Source organism: Clarias gariepinus, chromosome 17 (assembly GCF_024256425.1).
Source record: "Clarias gariepinus isolate MV-2021 ecotype Netherlands chromosome 17, CGAR_prim_01v2, whole genome shotgun sequence".
NCBI lineage: Eukaryota > Metazoa > Chordata > Actinopteri > Siluriformes > Clariidae > Clarias > Clarias gariepinus.
Window position 1 is genome coordinate 23,115,431 of NC_071116.1, and position 18,749 is coordinate 23,134,179.

General features: G+C 36.2%; 1 protein-coding gene across 5 annotated transcripts; it reads right to left on the reverse strand.

Annotated features, from left to right (window-relative positions):
* Positions 1-672: 672 nt before the first annotated feature.
* On the reverse strand, positions 673-16,182 carry carm1l (coactivator-associated arginine methyltransferase 1, like). 5 transcript variants are annotated; one of them, XM_053475814.1, is made up of 13 exons: positions 15,908-16,182; positions 11,867-11,992; positions 11,337-11,443; positions 9,913-9,996; positions 9,714-9,824; positions 8,679-8,856; positions 7,144-7,234; positions 4,424-4,505; positions 4,248-4,333; positions 4,084-4,173; positions 3,859-3,996; positions 3,662-3,751; positions 673-848 (listed from the first exon to the last, which is right to left on the reverse strand). In XM_053475814.1, the coding sequence occupies exons 1-13, from the start codon at positions 16,068-16,070 to the stop codon at positions 839-841; spliced, it is 1,356 nt and encodes a 451-aa protein (XP_053331789.1). In that variant the 5' UTR covers positions 16,071-16,182; the 3' UTR covers positions 673-838. The 5 variants fall into 5 exon arrangements, with proteins under 5 accessions (XP_053331789.1, XP_053331788.1, XP_053331787.1 ...); XM_053475813.1 differs by having other exon boundaries at positions 9,913-10,017; XM_053475812.1 differs by having other exon boundaries at positions 11,307-11,443.
* Positions 16,183-18,749: the final 2,567 nt, after the last annotated feature.

Sequence of the window (18,749 nt, forward strand, 5' to 3'; positions counted from 1 at the left end):
TTATTTCAAATTTAATTAAATTTGATTAATTCTTTTATAATTTTTGCAATTTTGAGAAATTACCAAAATAAGGAATAAATAACGAAAATAAAAAAAAAATTCTTTAACTACATGTTTTAGGCTTATTTTGCTATATTGATAATATTTTATATTCTGTAATCGTTTGTGACAGACATCACCTATATTGTATTTTGGGAGCTACAGAAGGATTTCATTGTTTTATTTGACAAATGTGTGTTATGTAGTAAAAAAAAGGGGGGGGGGTTGATATGAACAGTAATATTGTCTGCAATAAATTAGAAATCTTATTTCATATTCAAAACCATACATATTTTATCAATACATTGATAAAAAATATTACTTTATCCATCCCTAATCAGAATTAGTATGGCAAGAAGAATGCATTTATTCATGAATGTTTATTTTGTTTATAATCTAATTTATTTTCAAATGTTAGAGGTATATTTTATCAATGCATCCATGTGAATAAAACAAACAACAAAATAAAAGTGAGATTTGCATAATTTTATGTAGAAAAATATTTTAACACCTACCTGTTTTGCCTTAATCATTTCAACTAAGAATACCATACATGTATAAAAGTAATACCAGAATCATAAAAAAAAATAATTCAGTAGTTCTTTATTACATAAAAATGTTTTTTATTTGTGTTTAAGTTTCACTAAAACAGTTTTTTGAGATAAAGACTTGATAAGGTACAAACAGCTCTTACAGACTTAAATTATGAGTATTATAAGTGATTGTCCAGGCATATACGGGGTATTTGTAGGACTGAGTGAGGATTTTGGAGCAGATTGTCCCAGCATCAAACTGTGAGTCAAGCATACCTGTGAGTGGAAAGAGAGAGAGAGAGAGAGAGAGAAAGAGAGAGAAATACATTTTTAACAAGACCCCAGACCACCATAATATTAACTGATACACAATTGTTTTCAACACGACCACTTGAATCTCAAATAGTCTACAAGAACAACCCTTAAATATCAGATTTTTCTCATTTGTTCGCTTTTTCCTTGTTTGTTAAAATAATTTTTGTATACAGTTATGTACAGGAAAAATGTACTAACTATAGGTTTCTCCCTAACGACGGTAGCAAGGACAAACGCCCTGAGATGGCAAGAGAAAGAAACCTTGAGAGGAACCAGAATCAACAGGGAACCCATCCTCATTTAATTAATAAATGAGATAGTATGACCGTAACTTAGTCCCTGGTATATCTGTGTACTTGTACTATACCTTGTACTATAAGATTGAAAGTTTAATATAACAGGAAAGGTGCTTGCATCATGTTCTTTTGTGACAGCCATGTTTCTACCCCAAGTATTATAAAGATCCCTGATCACACATTTTAGAAACATTCACAAGGATCAAGAAAAATATGTAGGGTGAATAGTAGTAAAGTGGGACAGTTAAGCTTAATAATTAATATCTTTGCATGGATATGTTTTTATTACTAAAAATCCACAATGAGTTCATCATTAGCAAGTATGTGTAAGTATATTTAAAAAAAAATAATAATAAATCTGTGGCTATGACATCACTTCCAGGGTGTGGCACATCATATTTAACAACCATTTTCAAAAAGTGTCCCACTTTACCACTATTCACCCTACATTAAAAACATTTCAAATTAGTTTAATGTATTTATTTTTCTTATGTTATACACAGAATTTTAACTAACTAAATACTTTAATATTCACTTAAACTTTAAGGCATTAAAACTATTCTACATGAACAATATCTATAAACCTCTTATTCCTAATGTAATTGCTCTAATGTTTGTTTTTTCCATAAGAATATTCGGTTATTAATGTAAAAGTGTCTTTTGAAATTCATTCATTTTGCAAAATGAGATTTAGTGGAACTGGTGTTTTTACTATTTAGCACGTTAAATAATTTAATGTTAGCATCTAATCTGGAGCGTATGTAGTTCTATAAAGTCTGTAATTTTATAGCCTTATAAAAAATAGCACATTATTGCATTTTTAAAAATGACTATGGTAAGGGTTTTCCCAGGCCACCACACGTACTCTATGCTCTCCAGCGGTTTAATTTTATCTTTATGTTCTTATAAAAAGCTGTTAGGTCAGTCATATAAATTATTATAAGGTTTTTATTTTTTTAACTACCTCTGCAGCTTCACATTTCTTCACGTTACCCAGCCAACTCCAGCCACTGTGCCACTGACTACTCTGCCAATCCTCACTTAATGCTCTTTACATCTGCAGCCACCCTGGCACCCTAAACAGGCAAGCGCATACAGACGTATGTAATGAATGCATACAGGCTGCGTATAATGTATGTAATATATTACCACTGACTTACTAATGCAGCCCTCATAAAATAACAATAGTTTTCATCAGACAAACAATGTATGAGTTTTCATATGACAAACTTCACCACTAGGTAGCAGTAAAGTTCTGTGTTAGGCAGCATTGCTACACACAAGTAGGACATTTTAAATTGTTCTTTCAAAAAGTATGAGGTGCGTTCAAGTCAAACTGGGATTTTGACTGTGATTATGCAGAATAACAGCACACAGATATGAGAATCAAATCCGCTACACTAATGCACTCATCCCAGTTCTTGGATACCATCAAGGTAGAAAGTTTTCTACTTTTTCACTTCCTGCTTTAAATCTTAAAAGCTGGCCTCCCAGGATCTCCTTTAATGACCCAAACATGTGGAAATGGCTTGGAGCGTGGTCAGGACTGTATGGTGGGTGTGGCTATAACACCCAGAAAACTTTCTGTTATCCATTGATTTTCAAGGATCAGGCGTTTCACTTGTTGAATGTCCACAGTTATGACTGCAGTAAGACTCTAAGCCACCTCAGTGGAGATCGCCATTCACAGGTATACGGCCTTTTGCACCATTTAAATGTTGTTCTGTACTGTGCTTGACGTCTTCTGTAAATGTCAATCAGGTTCAATCACAAGTCCTGGTTCAACTTAATTGCCCATCATATAATTTCAGTTTTTTAAAACAGTGTTATGTTTTATTTATACGCTGTACATACACACTTTCAAAACTCAAAAAATAATTTAAAAAATATTCTAAAAGTTAACGTTTGTTATATACCATTTATATGGTCTGAAGCTATTTAGCTGCAATTATTTTGAGTTATAAGACTCAATTTTCCAAGAGTAAAAAATAAAAAACAATAAACACTACAATAGTTTTTGCTTTTTTAAATTTCCTCTACCTCATTGGTTCCTTGAAAAACAAAAAATGGAAAAAATGGCTATATTGATATACTGATAACTGATATCAACCCTAAAAATAATTTTATTAGCTATAATGCCCAATATAATGCCTTTAATAAAAATATTCCATCTACATTTGTCATTGTATAATTAAAAGTATGGACAAATCTATACATGGGGATATATATATATATATATATATATATATATATATATATATATATATATATATATATATATTAGTTTTTATACCTGTTTTATATATATATATATATTTCTAAATTACCAGCATCACTTCTGCTTCATTGTTACTCTCGTGTAATTAAAACGTTTGTGTGTGTGTGTGTGTGTGTGTGTGTGTGTGTGTGTGTGTGTGTGTGTGTGTGTGTGTGTGCGTGTGTGTGTGTGTGTGTGGTTGGAATCAATGTGATGCCTACCGGAAGAAGGGATTTTTCAGGTCCAAGGTGTTGCCAGATTTAAAGCCAGACTCATCAATTACAGCTGTGATATGAATGTCATAGCTCTGTCTGTCAAATAATAAAAATGGTACAGTACAGCGTAATTTTCACAATGTTTAGAGAAAAGCATCACGGCTGGTTATTAAACCAATGTACAGTATCTTTAGTAGTATTACCTCTTGTTGGCAATCAGAAGAACCCGTCCAGACAATGTCTGGCCTAGTTTGGCAAAAAGAGGTGTCTGTAGGAGACATCGGACCTGATACCAGTGAGACAGGGGCTCATGTGGTGCAGTGGACAGCCACACTGTTGTCCTTTTAAAGTACAGCAGATATCCTTAGGTTAGACATTATACCCGACAACATAATCAGTTCACATCAGGTGAATATCTTACTTCTCACCTTGATCCTACAAACGCCACGTCGAACCAGAACGCAAGTCCATGAATCAGTCCTGACTGCATGACTTTGAAGACGAATGGAATTTCTATCCTGTAGAACCACAGAGCCACACATTAACATTTTATTTGCAAGCATGCTTAAGCAAGTACTCAATAACTCTATACCTGTACAAGTCCTCTTCTTTCGCTTCCATAAAGTTAATGCTGTGTTTCACAGACCTGGCCATCAGAATCTGAGTTTCAAATGTGTCCTGAAAAAAGTGGGAACGTCAATAAAAATTTTTTTTTTTTTTTAGACAAACAAAAACAGTGAGATACGAATGAGGAATGTGGAGACAAACCACAATTGGCTGTTTGAAGAACTCGTCCATGGCTGCAGGATGGAGTCCACTCAGGTTCACTCCGTAGAAAGAGGTCTGAAGCCTGAGGAAATATTTATTCCCTTTTTATAATAACAATTAACACATTAGAGGCAAGTCTAAATAAATGTAAAAATATTTGATCAATTGAGGACTGAAAATTAAAAGTGATCAACACTATGTGCTCAGTTATGTAATACTGTGAGGAACAGTCCTGAAGCAATTCCTCAAATAAAGTCAAGTATCTTTACAGCCTAAATCTCTGTCCATTGTAAAGCTGCAAATTGACAGGAAATAGCAGGGCTGAAATAGCAGTGCTGAAAGACATACAGCTTGGTTAAAGCAGCCCAAAAGCCCAGACCGGCAAGCAATGGAAAAGATAATAATACGATCTGATGACTTGTCTTTCACCACTTGTTCCACATTCAGACATGGACACATTTATAGGAAGTCAAAGCACCAGTGAAGCAAAGGAAACCTCTAATGAGAAGCAGACTCATATTTAATAAAACATTGACATGATATCAATTCTTTTAACTTTATTACATCTTCATGAAGCCAATTCTTTAAAAAGAAAAATGGACAACAGGTTTAATCAGGATCTCTTCTTAACCACTGCTGATAAATTATATACTACAGTGTTTTAGAGGAAAAATGAGATGTGAGAACTGAAAGAAAAAGAAACACCAAGATCAAGTAAATGGGTATAAGATAAAATAGATCTAAACAGGTTTAACAAGTCAAGTTTATGCAATTCTGAGATTATTCTCTCACTCACTCATCATCTATACCGCTTTATTCTGTATACTGGGTCACGGGGGGCCTAGAGCCTAAAACTTACTGTAGGGCACACAGCGGGGTACACCCTGTACACATACAGTACACACATAAACATGCTCATTCACACACTACGGGAAATTTGGGAACATCAATCAGCCTAATCTGTATGTCTTTGGACTGTGGGAGGAAACTGGAGTACCCGTAGGAAACCCACCATAAGTATGAACTTATTCAGGTCATCTTCAGCCACCTGAGATTATACTAAAAACATAAATATATGACTATTATCCCTAATTTATAATTTTTTTTTTTCTTAGTTAAATCTCAAACATTTTTTTTGTTCTAGCAATAAATGATGGAATTTGTATTTTAAAAAAAAGTTTGAAATTTGTCTAAACATATCTTATATTTGTTTTAACATAATGCTATAAGAATAAATATTAGATACAGTGCTTTACTTTGTGTACTTTGTACCATTTTACTTGAAAGGTATTCTTTTCCACAGTGTTGATGCAGCGGCCTGCTTGGGCAGAATCCCCTAATATCTGATTACGGTCTGATTATGCCAACATGTGCATACTGAGGAAAGCGCTGATAGAACCATAACAATATGTCATCCATTAAACAAGATAAAATGGTGATATGATTGATATCAACTGGATCATTTGATAAACAAAAAAAAAAACATGATGAAACTAGTTTGCATTCACATCATCAAAAAGCCAGATTCCAAAAATATGTTATATCCAGAAAGGCAAATAATTTTCTCCAGATAACCAGAGCCACCCGCCTCGCACTTTGCTTGGTTAACTCCATCGTTGGAGCAAAAAGAAACAGAGATGCAGTGGACACGCTGTCTCTTTGCTATGAGTCAGAATTGGACTCTGCTGGAGCGTACAGCAGCAGGAAGCCGCTTTGGTATGGGTCACAGCATCATGCTTGAACAAAATATGAGCTGTGGGTTGTGGGCCCACTGCCGTTTTACTGTGATGGCCAACTCCAGGCCCTTGGGAGACATCAAATAAACCATGGAAGAGACTATAAACATTTAGAAGAAACCAGGAATATGTGCTGGAGGCATGAGGGACTGTGAGGGTGAGGAAGGGTCAAGTATGCTCTGTTAAGACAGTGGTATTTCTGTTCAACACATCATCCATGGAGGGGAGGAATGTATGAATATGAGCATAAACTTATTCAGGTCATCTTTACGGCTTCCAAAAGCAGGCTTTTGTATTTACAAGGGGTCGTTCAAGTCAAACCGGGACTTGGGAGGACATTTCTAGTACGTAAATGCAGTCTTGATTTAAAAAAGACTTCAAACACAGTATGGTGATAAGATTCAACAAAACATGTGAATGGTGTTAACGTTTTGAAGCAGGTCCTAGAATGCATGAATGACAAACCCGAATGCATCTGTCTGTGGGACAAATCATTTGACAGCACTTGAACATTACAGGGAGTTATTGCCACATCCTTCCTTTAATCCTGATCTCGATCAAAGCAATTTTGAATTATTGAAGGAGTTCCTGGGAGGCCAGCGTTTCAGATATGGACCAGGCAGAGAAATAAAGATTTTAAGGTTTAACTCTCATAACTACATCCTGTTATTCAGCCCAATCCAAAGTGCCCCTTGTATATTCTACAATATATTTACTTGCGACTGAGTGTATGTGCAAATTCTGTACTTTAAAACTCGAAATGTCTCCAAGCTAAAGATATTTTGATGACAAAAATGTTGCGGCATTTGGTGCAAGTCCCATTTTATACATTATCATATGAATGCATCAGAAATAACAATTGTGCAAGTCTTGACACTCAAACTGCATACTTTTTAGATCTTTTTTCCCCCATCTCATGTCATCACCTCATTTCATTACAAGTCTATGAAGATAAAATGTTGCGACGGTAAGAAAAGTGTTTACCAGAAGTTGGAGCGTGCATGGTGCTCCAGGTAAAGCTGCTCGTCTGTGAAAGGGGCCAGGTGGATGTCGCTGAAGGTGGGGAACATCATACCTTACCAAAACAATAAATAAATTAATATTAGGCTTAGCAGAATTAAGCAATTCTCTCAATGACTCTTCTACTCCGAGTCGTTCGTTCTTTTGTCACGTGACTCCCATAGACGCTATTCGGTGCAATAGATTTAAAATAACGAACGACTCAGACTGGAAGATATGAGAGGTGAGCTACTTATTCTGTTTATTATTATACTGTATGTCCTCAGCTTCATTGTAATATTTTCATTACTGGAACTATAGCTAAAATATGTGTATGTAGACGTATTGGGGTCTTTTTATTGAAAATGTAACATTTTATTTTATTTTTGATCAAAAGAACGAAATGAACTTAATGATGAACAAGATTCAAAGAACCGAGTCACTAAAATGATTCAAAACGATTCTAAAATGAGTCGTTACTTTTCTAACCATTTGTACTACACATTAGATAGTTTAAATTTTTGTCAGAGAAATGCAGCAGGTGGATCTACCACGTGACTGTGTTTTCACCAATCAGATGTAGCAACAACAATCACATGACTCCGTTTGACCAATCAGCCACAGTAACAATAACCACATGTAGTCATATCTTCTAGCTGTGGTGGTAAACAGTGAAGGAAACATGTCCATGAAGCATGAACATTATTAATTTTATTATTTGGAAATGCCAGAATCTGTACATTATTTCATCATTTTGTCTGGCTTTTTTTAATATATATTTTTTAAAATTTCCGATTTTTCTTCCTAATTTAGTCCTGGCCATTTCCTCCCCGTCACTAGGGGGCTTGCACATTAAGGCTACTACCATTCAGTCGGGAGGCCCGAATATGGAGTTAATTATGTGCCAAAATGTAACAAATAAACACAATCTGCTTTGCAAAGAAAAAAAATCAACTTTCTCACAAATGCACCCAACCTATTTTCTCACAAATGCAATGGAGCAACTTCCTCTTCCAAAACAGCAGATGGCGCTATCGGTCAATTTACTCTATTCTCCCGAGACCTCAAACAACGTGTTTATATGGTTTACCCTTATGTCCAAGAGGAATATGAGTGGGGAACAATTTTGAGGTGTCTATTATATATCCAGACAGCCAGACATATTAACAATCCACTATCTTTAGGATAGAGCCCTGTAGGGGAATACAGTTATATCAAACCACAGTTGCATTTGTGCACTTTTTACCAAATACTTTTTTACTCCTACCTAATAGTTATATTTTGGATGACTACTTTTTACTTCTACTTAAGTAATATTATTTTGAAGTACGGCTTCTCTTACTTGAGTAGATTTTTTGTCTACTCTACCTACCTCTGCTGACTGGACAATTGCATGAACTCATGAAGGAAGTGAGATACAGTGAAATAAATAGGAATGAATGCTAACTTTACGGTACTGTTGAAATCCATTCAGTAATCAGAACTTATTTTGGTGTCCTTTATGGTACACCTTCACAAACCTTTAGGCTTCAACCATTTTTTGGAGTGTAAATAGCTCTCCAGCATCCTTTCATTGAGCAGCATATAGCCGATGGGTTCCGAGATGATGATGTCCACTTTCTCAGGACAGGACACCTCTTCAATCTTCCCAGGAAGCACGATGATCCTATCTGCCAAGCCGTTACTCCTCACTAGTACCTACATCATATAAATACCTCAGTCAATCACTGTCAGACACACTTTTACTTGCCATTAGTTTATATTAAAGTTTTGTTTCTTACTTTTTTTTTTTTTTTTTACAATCTTTCCTTCTTTAACACACACACACACGTACTGTTACAGATCATTTAAGGTGCATGCAGCAACACGGGCAAAAATGTAAGCTCTGCTGATAATGATCACTTAAGATAACAAAGTGCACCTTTATTGCGATTTTTCTAAACAAAGATGAAAATTAAGCTTACACTTCAAATCTGTACTTGGCAGATTTTTTGCAGTGTGCTGGAAATGACACGAAACACATCTGGTTGTATTTTAAAACTGTTACCAATGAAAATTCAGCAAAAAATTAAGTTTAAACTATGCCTGACTGTGGAGCAAGCATCCTTCCATCCATGAAAATATGCTTCCTTTCATTTCCTCCACCCACCCCTTCATATCCCACACACACACACACACACACACACACTCCATATCCAAATACCAGATCAGTCCATAAGCCATTAAGTGTTCAGAATGTCATGCTTTCAAGTCAGGCACAAAGCAGCTCTTTTAGCCTTGCACGTGTTAGATGTTTTCCCCAGATCGATCACCTTGACCTCAAACGGAACTATGTGCGACAACTTATTTTCACAGCACTGAGTGATTTATCCCGTGTGAACATGACCGCGATTGCCACGAACACTCATGATCTCACTGCATGCTGAAAGACATTGAGACATCGAAGATGACACATTAGCAAAGAGCACATTCTTAAGCGTTCTTAAGCTTTCTGATGGAGACGGAGGCAGAATGAAGAGACATATAGAGTGACGTGATGAATGCGGTGTGAGTACTTCTGCATATTTGGCCACTGAACTGGCCTCCACTGCGTACACTTTCCTAGCTCCAGCCTGCATGGCAAAAAAGGACAAAATCCCTGTTCCGCAGCCGACGTCGAGCACCACCTGTACAAAGAGAGATGATGGTAAATATCTGAACAAATTTTTAAAAAAAGGCCGAAATGATCAGAAGTGGTTTCGCTGACCAGCTCACTTTGTCTCTGAAGTCAAGGTCGTTCAGTAAAATGGCTTTTTGGTATGTGGCCGTTCTCAGGTAATCCTGAAGCATGTTCTGCTGCTGCGAAAGACAGCCATAAAACTGTGAAGAGTAAATAAAAATAGAATAATTATAGTATATATTCTCTATATTACCATTAGAAATGGATTCTTGTAAATTATTTGAGCGAGGCCATAAAATGAATTTACACAATTTCCCCATTCTCCTTTAACTTGATTAAAAATATATACATAAAGTTGTAAAAGTTTGCTCCGTGAGCTTCAGGATGACTTGAATGTCATGAGGATAATTGCTTAACTTAAAAAAAAAATAAAAAAAATAAAAAACAGTTCTAGTGTACAGCATGCAAAAATCATCAAATAAACCATGCTGGGTGTCTGAAACAGGCTTGTTTATGTGTTTATGGATGGTTGAGCTAAAAACCATTGTAGTGGCCATCTCATCCATCCATCTAGAATACTCTGTAGTCCAACTAGGGACCAATTTTGACCACTGTAATTATTCCCATAACCGTGGTTGAACCTCTGGGCAACATGCAATTTGGGAACGCCAGTTAGCCTAATTTGCATGTCTTTGGACTTTGGAAGGAAACCAGAGTACACCAAAAAAACCAAGAAGCACAGGGAGAACATGCAAACTCCATGCACACAGACCCCGAGGCGGGAACCGAACCAAGGTCACTAATTTTGTTATTGATCCATATGGCACTTCCCAACATTTCCGAACAGAATTGTGATAAAAGTGATAAGGATTAAAAAAAGTTTTTGTAGCATAACCATGATAAAATAATTATAATGATATTATTATGGATGGTTGCTATATTTCTTAACAGAGATTAATGTAAGGCGAGACAGTGGAGTAGTTGTTATCACTGTGGCCTCAGACCTCCAAGGTCGAGTCCTACTTTCATATTTTTCCGATAGTGGGTTTCCTCCGGGTTTCCTCCCAAAATCCAAAGAGATGCAGATTAAGTTAATTGGCTTGAAGTGCGAGTGTGAGTGAGCGTCTGTTTATGCTTGTGCCCTGTGATTGACTGGCACTCTGTTCAGGGTACACCCCTGCCTAATGCCCTTAGTCCCTTAATTTAAGCTCCAGGCCTCTAGTGACCCTGCATAAGAGAAGTAGTATAAAAAATGTGTGTAAGTCAGAGTGTGAGTTAGAATAATCTGGCTCTGTTAAATACAAATTGTACTGGTATTGGTAAATACAACTTCTGTGTACAATAACTACCTTAGCTTTACCTAGCCGACATATGCTTTGGTACATATGGCTCCTACATTTAGGCTAAAGAGGAAAATGTGCACATTTTTCAAACATATTCATTTATAGGACTTTGGAGACTTATTTGCTGCTGTGTAATGATTTCTTACACACTGTTGAATCTGAATGCTGGATGTCACCTGGAAGTATTGGAGGGCAGATGAGCTCTCTGTTCTCTGGTCGAATGCAGACGCCTCTCTCCCACTGTCAATCCACGCCCTTATTGATCTGTAGAAGGTCTGAAACTCTAGATTTGGGGGAAATAATTGATTTTTTGGATAAGATCAGGATATCTAATTTCTGCAAGACCTTCTACAGACTCATTCAGGAAACATGCCAAACACCCGGATGGTGTAAGATTTCTCGGACATGTTAAAGCAGGGCTTAGACATCAGGAACTAAAAGAAACTCCTGAGAATGAAGAATACTCTTGTGTAAAAACTTTTAAAAAAGGACTTATAGACAGATACAGTATCATTGTTCTTCCTTATATGAGTTCTGTAAATACTGTAGATTTTGTATTTAGATTCAGTCACAAAGAAATGGACCAAAAACATTTTATGTACACCAGCAAGGTACGACACTGGCATGATCTTGCACTGTTAACAGCATGAATAAAAAATAAAGTAAGTAATTTGCAATGAAAATAATAATAAGGAATACTCTATACCTGTCTGTGTCTTGAACTGCAGTAGGATGCTCACACAGCCGACAGTTACGAGGAAACACTGAGTCCCCACTCGGCAACACTCTGCCTCCCTCACAATGGACACCTTAAAGACGCAGACTCCATCACCTACAAGAAATCATGGGGAAAATCAAAATAAAGAAAAAAGTTGGTTTTGTCTGTACATTGGTCAGAACTCGCTCCTTCAGTGATTTCTTTGCATTTCATGCATTGGAGGACCAGGAACTATTCTCTTTGTCTGATGTATGTATACAGTGTATAGGTATGTCTGTCCAGCCTAATTTGTCACAGCATTATGTAAAACAGGCTCGACAGAATAAAATGAAACTTTGCCAGTCCTTTGGTATTTGCCTGAAGTTATATCTGTGCCATAAATGAAATCAGAACGTTTAGTCCAAGGGACTTTATGAGCAGATTTTTTTGCATCCAGCACTGTTTTGGACGAATATAACAAATTTTTCTTAAAGGTGGGCGTGACTATATGGATCACTCAGCAGAACCAAACGATGCAATAATTTACCAGATATACACAGAATATGCGGAAGACACAGAACCAACCATAATGCACCTATAATACGCTTAAATCCTCATGAAACACAAATACACGTGTAATACAGCATGGCTTACTCCAAAAAAAGGTAAGTAGACTATGAAAACTGAACCTTCAAAGATGAATGGACAAATCAATATATGCTTAGTCTTCCTGCAGGAAGTTTGATATAAAACACAGATTGTTAGAGCAAGCATATCCACAGCAGTCCGACGTAAGCGAGAAAAAAATACCAGAACTGAGAGCGCAGTGGAATGCGCTAAAATCGAAATGTTGAACAAAAGTGATGTTATGAACAATTATGTGATGGATTTAATTTAATCTACTTAAAACATTTTTTTTTAAAAATAGTTAAATACTATTTGCTATAATGCTATTTTCATGGTAAATGGATTATAATTTTGAGACTGGCTTAAAATCATGGTCAGAGTAGTTGTGTATCTTTCACCAAATGATGCATGGCTAGGCAAGAGGCAGAACTAGCCTAGCTTTGATTAGAAACCGTGGAGACCCCCAGAGACAGAGAAAGAACAAGTGAAAATCCAGACATAATTGCTGTAAAAAAGTATGAAATTCTCCTATTAATGCACATTATGTTTTAGTTTGATAGTATGCACAGTATGTTAACACTGGCCACATCAGTCTCCTGTGAAGATAAGCTGGGAAGATGTCCTACAGTATCGCTGCACATGATAAACATCAGACCACATCTATAAATCCTGGTTATGGACTGATAAATCAGGTTATTTAAGAGCAGGAAAGCAACCAATGTGTTCTGTATTAGTGCATACTGGACCAACAGTGAGATTCTTTTTCCTGGACCTTGTACAGTAGATAGGTCTTTTAAATTCACAATGTGAAGACAGGTAAGTCCCTTAATGTAAACTTTTTATGGACAGGCTATATGGTCTGGCACAAGTCCTTTATTCTCCTTCCTTCACCGTTATACACAATAGCTGAAATGTCAGACACTTTAGAAGCTGATCGGGACTGAGTAAAAGTGTAAGGGAGATGGAGTTGGGTCACCAGCTGCACACCTGATGTCCATAACCCTTCATATCCTAAGCCTCAGTATGGGATTAGGTATGTGCCGAACATGGCCACACTATCTGATCCTGTGCGCCAGGAGCGGTGCAGTGTACCGTAGCAAAGGAAAACAGTCTAGCAGTGCACGCGAGACTGGAGCTCGCCAAGCAGAACCGGCGTATGGCCTCTGAGCTTCCACATCGGTGCCGTTAATCCTCACGAGCTGTCAGCACACATAGCAGCTGGACCACACACACACACAGGCACACACACACACCGCTAATCAACGTTAAAAATCCAGCATTTTTGCTGTTTTATTTAAAGGTTTGGATTAAAAAAGAAAGGAAAAAAATCCTCGTGGGGCCTAAATAAATGTTACTCAGGGTTGTGCAGACCAGCCGAGTAAAGAGAGCTGGCACATGTCTACCTGTCCATGTCTCTGGTTATTCCTCTCTACCTAGGCTTAACAGGGTTATTATAGTAGGGTAGGTAACATTAAAGGATTATTCCAGCAATTTTATACTCAGTCTTTATTAACTGCATGTACGGTTATATATTAAAAGAAGACAATTTATGCAAAACATTCTCGGTACAAATAAAAGTATTAAAATGTGCTTTTATTGTCACTGGAGTGGTACCTTTTAGTCCAGAGTAAATATATTGTAACTGTGTTACATGATAATGTAAATGTAGCAGACCTAAAAAAAAAAAAAACCCAAAAGATTCAATGTAAACAATTGAAATGTTCAGTATTTTACCGTTAAATAACTTTCAGACAAACACTCTAATACAAGGTACATTACATGCACTTTCTAAGGAGAAAAATCCATTAATGGTGCAAAAGATGTCTCAGTTGGTGCTACAAGTGACAATCCATCCATCCATGAACCTCTGTAGTCCAACTAGGGATTGTTGAGGCCAGCGGTGACTGATGTATTTATTCCCATTTCTACACCAATTAGCATGTTTTTGGACTGTGGGCGGAAACAAGCATGTGGCGACCTCTTGCACACGGACCAGACATGGGAATCAAACCCAGGACCTGGAGGTGCAAGGTGACAGTGCTCATCACTACACCACCATGCTGCCATACGAGCGACAGTGGCAAGAAAAATTACAGTTCTTACGATCATTATATCGTACTGTATATTAGTAATTAATAATCACTCTAATTAAATTGTCCTAATCAGAACACATCCCTTCACTTTTTTAAGCTCTAAGGTTTAAAGTTCTAAATTTCTTATATAATGAATTTTTTTTTTATCTTATGGACGCTCAGTGACAGGATACAATAAAAAAATGAGTGAATAAACATGTGTGTGTGTGTGTTCAAGTGATGCTCGATGAAATCATATATTTGCCTACATTTGCTTACAAAAATTTTATTTGATATTACTGCATATGATTATATTTCTTGGAAAGAATTCAGTAGAATGTATTTATATGTCACGTTGAATTGAACATGTTAATTTTTTTTCAGTACAGACAATTGTGTTAGTTTATCCTTTTAAATAAAACTATTTCAGAAATCATATTTTTCAAATAAAAAAACAAGTATTAATAAAAATTTGCATCTACACTAGCTTTAATACATATTAGCTGCAACATGCTTTTATGATAATTATGTGAAATAGGTCTGAGAGTGATGTTTTATGCTTAGCTTTGTACAAATAGGCAAAGAGATGCTGTTTGATACACAAAACCAGTCAAAAGTTTGGACACACTTCTAATATAATGGTTATTTTTTGTTTAAAGATTTAGTTTCTTTAAATACTGGATATTTAAATTTTAAGACATGAATGTCAACAGTTCTGGAATAGTTCCTGCAAGAACAGTATTGTGTCAAGTGCATTTGCAAAACCCATCAAGCACCATGATGAAACTGGCTCTCATGAAAACCTTCCCAGGAAAACAAGACCAAAACTGTTTAACTGTTCAAAGGAGATTATTGTATATTTTTGGACGCCTTCAGCTTTGTTTTACAATGTAAAGAGAAATAAAAATCAGGAAACACTTTCGATTTGATGTGTGCACTGCCGTAAAAAGTGCTCATAATAATAATAATCTTGTTATTATATATATATATATATATATATATATATATATATATATATATATATATATATATATATATATATATAAATAAAGTCATCTCTCATTATGATCAGCAAAACTGACCCGAATTCTATAAAACATTAAAGCTCATTATTGGTAAATGCATTATTAAAAAAAAATAAAAGGCAGCTAGTTTTCAGATATTACCAAAAATATATATTTTTTTCTAAATGCACAATAAAATCCTAATTCTCAACTTGATATTTTTGCAATTTAGCATGATAATCTCTAAATCTACCCATATAGATCTTTGTGTAATAAAAATTAAACAACAATGGAAATGGAAATTGCTGACATTTGTTTTTACGAACAAAGTCTGTATCCATGTTTACCGTCCTCTACTGTAAGGGTGATGTCCTCAGTCTCTCTCTTGACCCTCAGTGTGAGATCCTGATGCTGTCTCTCTGTGGACACTTGCAGTCCATCGTTTCCCTCAGCGTCCTTCAGAAAGCTCAGAGTGACACAGAAGCAGCTCTGCTCCACACCGCTGCCCATCTTTTACACCCTACACACACTCACTAACATTCTAATGCAGACAGCTTTCTACATTACTTCATGCTGAAAGAAGTGTACTGCTGTGATGTGTAGTGGGACGAGCCGAAATGAAATGGACGTCTTGAAGTTCAGTGGAAGTTCAAAAGAGTCAAACGAGGGGGAGGAGAGAAAAGACGGTCCAACAGGAATGGGTGTGACTGTAAACTCTCTAATACTCTGGATCAGGCAATAGTGTACAGAAATGAGGCAGCACCTTATACTTAATAGCATTGTTGGCAAAATATTCTCAGTATTTACAGTTATATAATAATAATTATAATAATTATCATTATAATAATAATCACTCATATAGCTAAACTCATGCCTATACCACTTTATCCTGTGTACGCAGGATACAGGGTGGCAGGGGGCCCCGGCGCCAATCCCTCGCAGGAAACACACACACACACACATAAACACCCTCAGACGCTCATTCACACACTATGGCCAATTTTGGAAAGCCAATTAGCCTAATCTGCATTTCTTTCAACTGTGGGAGGAAACCTGGAGTACTCGGACGAAACCCACCACGCATGGGGAGAACATGTGAACTCCATGCCCACAGGCACAAGACAGGAAACGAACCCAGACCCTAGAAGTGCGAGGCGACAGTCCTAAACACTAAGTCACTGTACTGCCCATAATAATAATAACAAGAAGAAGAAGAAGAAGATGAATGAATAAATATTTTCCTAAATTCATTCATCACATGTCACTGCTAATTATACAGTATATTGCAAATAACAATGCAAGCAACTTATATTTGTGGTGCAGTACCATATTTGACAGCAAGATGTCGCTAGTGACATGTGTTCTAACTCTACAAGAAATGTATGTTTCTGAATATTTGAGATTAGTTTATAGTTTTATGTTGTTAATCCCCTGTTGTTGATATTATGTAGTGCCCTGGAATTAATTGTGTTGTTTAACAATTTATTTATTAACAAAAGCAAACAGATGATTTAAGAGAGACAGAGAAACATCTCAGGTGTAAAAGAGTGCTGCAGATCTGATAGGATTATACAGTGCAATATATTAAATAATACATTTACAATACAATAATTGCAGCTTCATTGCAATATTGCAATGAAGAGAAAAAACATTATATTTATACTTATATATTTGTCCTATTAAAACATTATTGAAACCTAGTGCATTATTAAGAATTATGCACACACTTTTACTTTGTCAGTGTAATCTATAAGCATATAGATTATTATAGAAATAGAAATTTAATATATTATGAAGTATATTGTTGAATATGAAATTACATACATTAAGATATACATTGTAATATGTTAATAATGTGGGGCCTTGCCTCTCAAAATGAGTCTCAAAGAAATGTTCCCAACACCTTGTGCAATCCATGCCATGGAAAAGTTTTGTAAATCTGTTTTAGTTTCATGATATTACTCAATGTACACATGCCGTGCACACACATTTAACACTTCCCCATTTAGGGTGTGTAAGTGTGTTTCTCCCTTTAGGTACATGTATGGATTCTGAGCATGGAGCATAACCACACCCTCATCTTATGACCTGAAAATGAGCACAGTTCAAAATAACTATTATGGGAGTTATATTCATTATAAAGTGTTCTAAAGATCCTTTTTGATTAAGATTTAATTATTAATCTTAAAGAATATTAGTAACTATAATTACACTTATAAGAAATGCATATAATTACTAGTGTGATGAATGAAAAAGTGAAATTTGAAAGAACTTGAAAAAAAAAGGAATGATTAATCGCTAAACCCAGATATTGATCTCTAAACCTACCTGAACAGGAATGTATCAAGATTTAAAGATTTAATATTCAAAGAACTTAATCCCAGAGTTAAATTGCTTATACTTGGCTTCACGGATGGAGGAATGTACACAGCAGTTATTATCACATGAGAAAATTCTCTCGGTAAATAATATTCAGTATGAATTAGTGGCAATGAATAGCTATAGCAAACACTGGCAGGGTTTTACATTTCCTTATCATTATATTAAATCATGCCTGTCTGATCTAGCGCAAGGAGTCAAACCCATTCAGAGGACAAGACATCATCATCTCCACCCAATAAATTTCAAGTCATGACTAGTTAATGTTGGCGACACGGTGATGTACTGTAGTCCAGGTTTGATTCCCAGCCAGGCTCGATTCCCGTCTCTGTGTGCATGGAGTTTGCATGTTCTTCCCGTTCTTTTCCTCTGGGTACTCCGGTTTCCTCCCACAGTCCAAAGATATGCAGGTTAGGTTGATTGGCGTTCCCAAATTGCCCGTAGTGTGTAAATGAGTGTGTGAGTGAGTGTATGTGTGTGTGCCCTGTGATGGATTAGGACCCTGTTCAGGGTGTACCCTGCCTCATGCCCTAAGCCTCCTGGGATAGGCTTCAGGTCCCAGCGACCCCGAATACAGGATTTCTAAAGTATAGAAAATAAGTAAGTGAACTAGTTAATGTTCCTAATAGAGCACTGATCATTGGTCTCACCCACTGAAATACAAGAATTCATAAGTGCTGAGGTCACCAGTAATCATTACACATGAGCAACATGCACTTATATTACCCTCGTCTCAGCATGTTCTCCTTATCAGAGTTTAATTATTACTGTGTGCTATAATAAATTATACTTTCACCCCTATTTTTTGAC

Bases quoted from the DNA above. Each gene is read 5' to 3' on its own strand.
- carm1l (XM_053475811.1), bottom strand. From the start codon at position 16,070: ATGGGCAGCGGTGTGGAGCAGAGCTGCTTCTGTGTCACTCTGAGCTTT. The intron at 7,235-8,678 runs GTTTGTGAAGGT...TGTTTTGGTAAG, and splicing joins AAAATGGTTGAAGCCTAAAG to GTATGATGTTCCCCACCTTC. The intron at 4,174-4,247 runs GTATAGAGTTAT...GTGGTTCTACAG, and splicing joins AAAGAAGAGGACTTGTACAG to GATAGAAATTCCATTCGTCT.